The sequence below is a fragment of the Hipposideros armiger genome, unplaced genomic scaffold, assembly GCF_001890085.2.
Source record: "Hipposideros armiger isolate ML-2016 unplaced genomic scaffold, ASM189008v1 scaffold_383, whole genome shotgun sequence".
In the NCBI taxonomy this organism is placed as follows: domain Eukaryota; kingdom Metazoa; phylum Chordata; class Mammalia; order Chiroptera; family Hipposideridae; genus Hipposideros; species Hipposideros armiger.
The window spans coordinates 1,182,725-1,186,081 of NW_017731733.1; the positions used below are offsets into that span (position 1 = coordinate 1,182,725).

Genomic DNA, 3,357 nt, shown 5'->3' on the forward strand with positions numbered 1-3,357 from the left:
CTAGCAACCATCAGTTTTTCCTCTATATCTCTGAGACTATTTCTGTTTACTTTGCTCGTTCATTCAGTTTTTTAGATTCTACATATAAGTGAGATCATATAAGAGGGCAGATCTTAAGTGTTGACACAGAAAAAGGAAAAAATGATAACTATGGGAGGTGATGGTTATATTAGCTTGAGTGTGGTGATTATTTCACAATGTATATGCATATCAAAACATTTAAGTTGTATACTTTAAATATAAGCAATTGGTATTTGTGAATTATACTTCATTAAAGCTCAAACATTATCGCTGTATTTAATGATTCTTTTCATTGGACTTGTCTCATAACAAATGATTACATATTACTTTGGTGACTATTTGTAACACTGTTCTTAATTTAGCTTCAAGACTTTATTATAAAATACTGTGTCGTGTCATGTTTCTCTTTAATGTTATAACATCATTAGAAGGAAGTTTTTATATTTAAACCATTATTTTACTGGTATTTTCTATTGGTCCCTACCTGAGTATAAGTGTGTTTAACATTCTTTGCTATTTTATCCCGTCAAGATACCATTTCACCATCCAGGGCCAGTTAGAATGAAATGAGATAAAAATGTCATCTTTGTGAATGATTTCTTTTCTTTCCAAAAGTCAATATGGCAAAATCCTCTTTTTCATTTTCCATTGTCACCTCTGTATTTTGCTTTCTTAATCTTATTCCTGGGCTCACTTTTATTCTTATTTTTTTGCAGAGCAGAACTTACTTCCTGTTGTGATGCTGTTCAAAACCTCATTGTTTCTCAAAATAACACTCCAGTTGGGACCAACATGAGTTACGAGGTGGAAAGTAAAAACAAAATCCTAATTAGAGAGAACATTTTTAGTATGTTTCCAGTGGTGAGTAAAGATTTGTTGTAGTGTATTTATGTCACCATTCCAGGTGAATTTTCTGTCACTTTAAGTTATAACTTATAATAATGGAGAAGTTAATTAAAATACCATTCCCTGTTGTATAAGATATGCATAGCGGTCCATTTTAAAAGGGCAGTTTTGAATGCAGCATGGCTCTGCAATGTATAGTATTTATATCTTAAATGATAAGCTCTCCCGGTTCTTATGTCTTCATGACTCATCCTTGAATGAGATAAGGTACTTGGGCTTTCTGCATAGTAATTACTGGGGCTTGGGAAGATGACCATTTTTCACTTGAAATAAGATTCTTCCAGTTGTCAGTTTTGGTGACTAAATCATTTCCTTCACAAAGAACTGTAGGTTTATGTGGCTAATCTTTGGGGAAGTAAATATGTAAGAATTTGTGGTCAATAAACATAACCCCTATAAGATGGATTTTTGTCTGTTGTGTTCGCTGATGTTGCACAAGCTCCTAGAACATTCCCCAGTATATATATGCACACATCACATATTTGTTAAGTAAGCTAATGAGTAATAATACAGTATCATTACCAGAAGAAATCTGCCCCTTAATATAAATCCAACCTTGGGGAAAGTTTTTGTCATGCAGAACATCCCATTGCTTAAAAACATATACTTTCAGGAATCTTCTCATGATTTGATTAAAACCAATTAAGGTCAAGTCAGTGTGGTAAAAAATGGGGTTGTTTTATTATANCCCAGTAGAATAGTCCTTGAAGTCTCTGGTGTTTTTCCTTCCTAACAGAAGCCAAAGGCAAATAGATTGTGGCTGTCATGAAAGAAGATTTCCTTCTGCATGTAAATTCCAACCTAGGAAATAAGTGGGCTCTCAGCCAGGTAATCAGCCAAGGACATTTTTTGAGGACTTTCTATATATATAGAATACAGAATTAAGCCATAAATCAGAACTGCTTGGGGTGAGGTTTTTCCTTGCTTACAAAAATTTTACCAATTAAATGCTCGATCATGTCAAGTACCCTAAATCATTCCACAAATCTCAGGAAGCTTTGGGAAAATTGGAAAATGTTGTGGATAACGGATCTCTTTGCATCCTAAGTAGCTACGGCAGAAGGACCATTACAAGAATGAGAACATTTTATTTATGTAACAGACATGGAAATACATCGTTATACTACTAAACATTGAAGGAATTGCAGGAATTCACATGAAATATCTGAAGCATTTGATCTACCGCGACTATTTCTTTATTCTTGATCAAAAAAAGTCATGCAGGTCTACTGGATGAGTTCAAGTTTCCCTATTTGCACGTGTCTTCAAAAGGCTAATTCTATAGTGAAGAGTCACCTCTACCCTCCTGAAAGTGAATTGGCAGGAAAATTTCTCCTGTCATTGTATCTTACCTGGGTCATCACTCTTCCAAGACCATTCTGCTTTTTATTTCAAAAAATGAGTGATATATGATAACGATGCATCACTCACATAATGGAGAAAAGACTGTAGCAGATGATATTGAAACACAGGTTCCTGATAAGGAGAAAAACAAATTTTTACATTGCACAAGAGAAAAATTTGCACTCCACATAGATTAAAGATGGATTAAAAGGTAAACTGTAAAGTTAATAGAATGAAATATAGGTGAGGGACTGTACTTTTTAAATATAACTCCAAAATAATTTTTTTTAAAAAAATTCTGTTAAGAAATAATGACNTGAACTACCTTTTAGAAATGGTAGGTTCTGAAATACAAAGAGGAATAATAAGCAAGTGATTTAATTCAGTTAAGAAGAATGTGCTGTTTTAATAAGATAAGTTAACTGACAAGTATTATTGAAAATCTTGATTTTAGGGCACAAACAGTAGGACAGCACTAGCACTGACTTTTCATACCCTGAGAATTTCTGGAATTTAGGGAGCCTGGATTATAATTCAAAATGACCATGGCAGATTAGAACATTGTGTTTTTTCAAAGGGACTCAATTCAGTAGAAACATTACCCTTCACGACAAAAAAGCCCTAAATAATTGTGCAATGGAGAGGGTCCAGTTATGAATCTAGGGTCAGCTCTGCTCGCAGAATAGTCTCTGCCCCGGTGCAATGATTAGATCTACCTTTGATACATATTTTAATACGGAGAAATAAGTAAAGGTTTAAAGAGGAACCAGATGACTAAAATAATGAAAAAACGGTCCTCTGAGGAAAATCTGAGAGAAGAGGAAATTCTCTAAAACTCTTCAAGATTGGAAAGGCTCAAGTTCTGCTTGCTTACCGTTTTCAATTACGTGAAGTGTTTTTATGAGGAGATTCTCCGAAAAGCTGACAAGGGAAATGGATTTAAGTTCAGCGCTAGTTCGGTTGTGCAAGTGGAAGAATCACTTGATTTCAAGGTTGATTAAGCTCTGGAAAATTATCAAGAGATGCTCTGGGATCTATATCCATGGAAGAATTATGTAAACAAAATAGAAAGTCTTCATGGTTGCA

At 34.2% G+C, this 3,357-nt stretch overlaps 1 protein-coding gene across 1 annotated transcript in view; it reads left to right on the forward strand.

Annotated features, from left to right (window-relative positions):
• ST8SIA6 (ST8 alpha-N-acetyl-neuraminide alpha-2,8-sialyltransferase 6) overlaps positions 1-3,357 on the forward strand; it is a 134,224-nt gene that overhangs the window by 121,580 nt on the left and 9,287 nt on the right. The window contains exon 5 of the mRNA XM_019662919.1: positions 738-899. Coding sequence (XP_019518464.1) covers positions 738-899 — 162 coding nt within the window. The remainder of the gene's footprint in view (positions 1-737; positions 900-3,357) is intronic.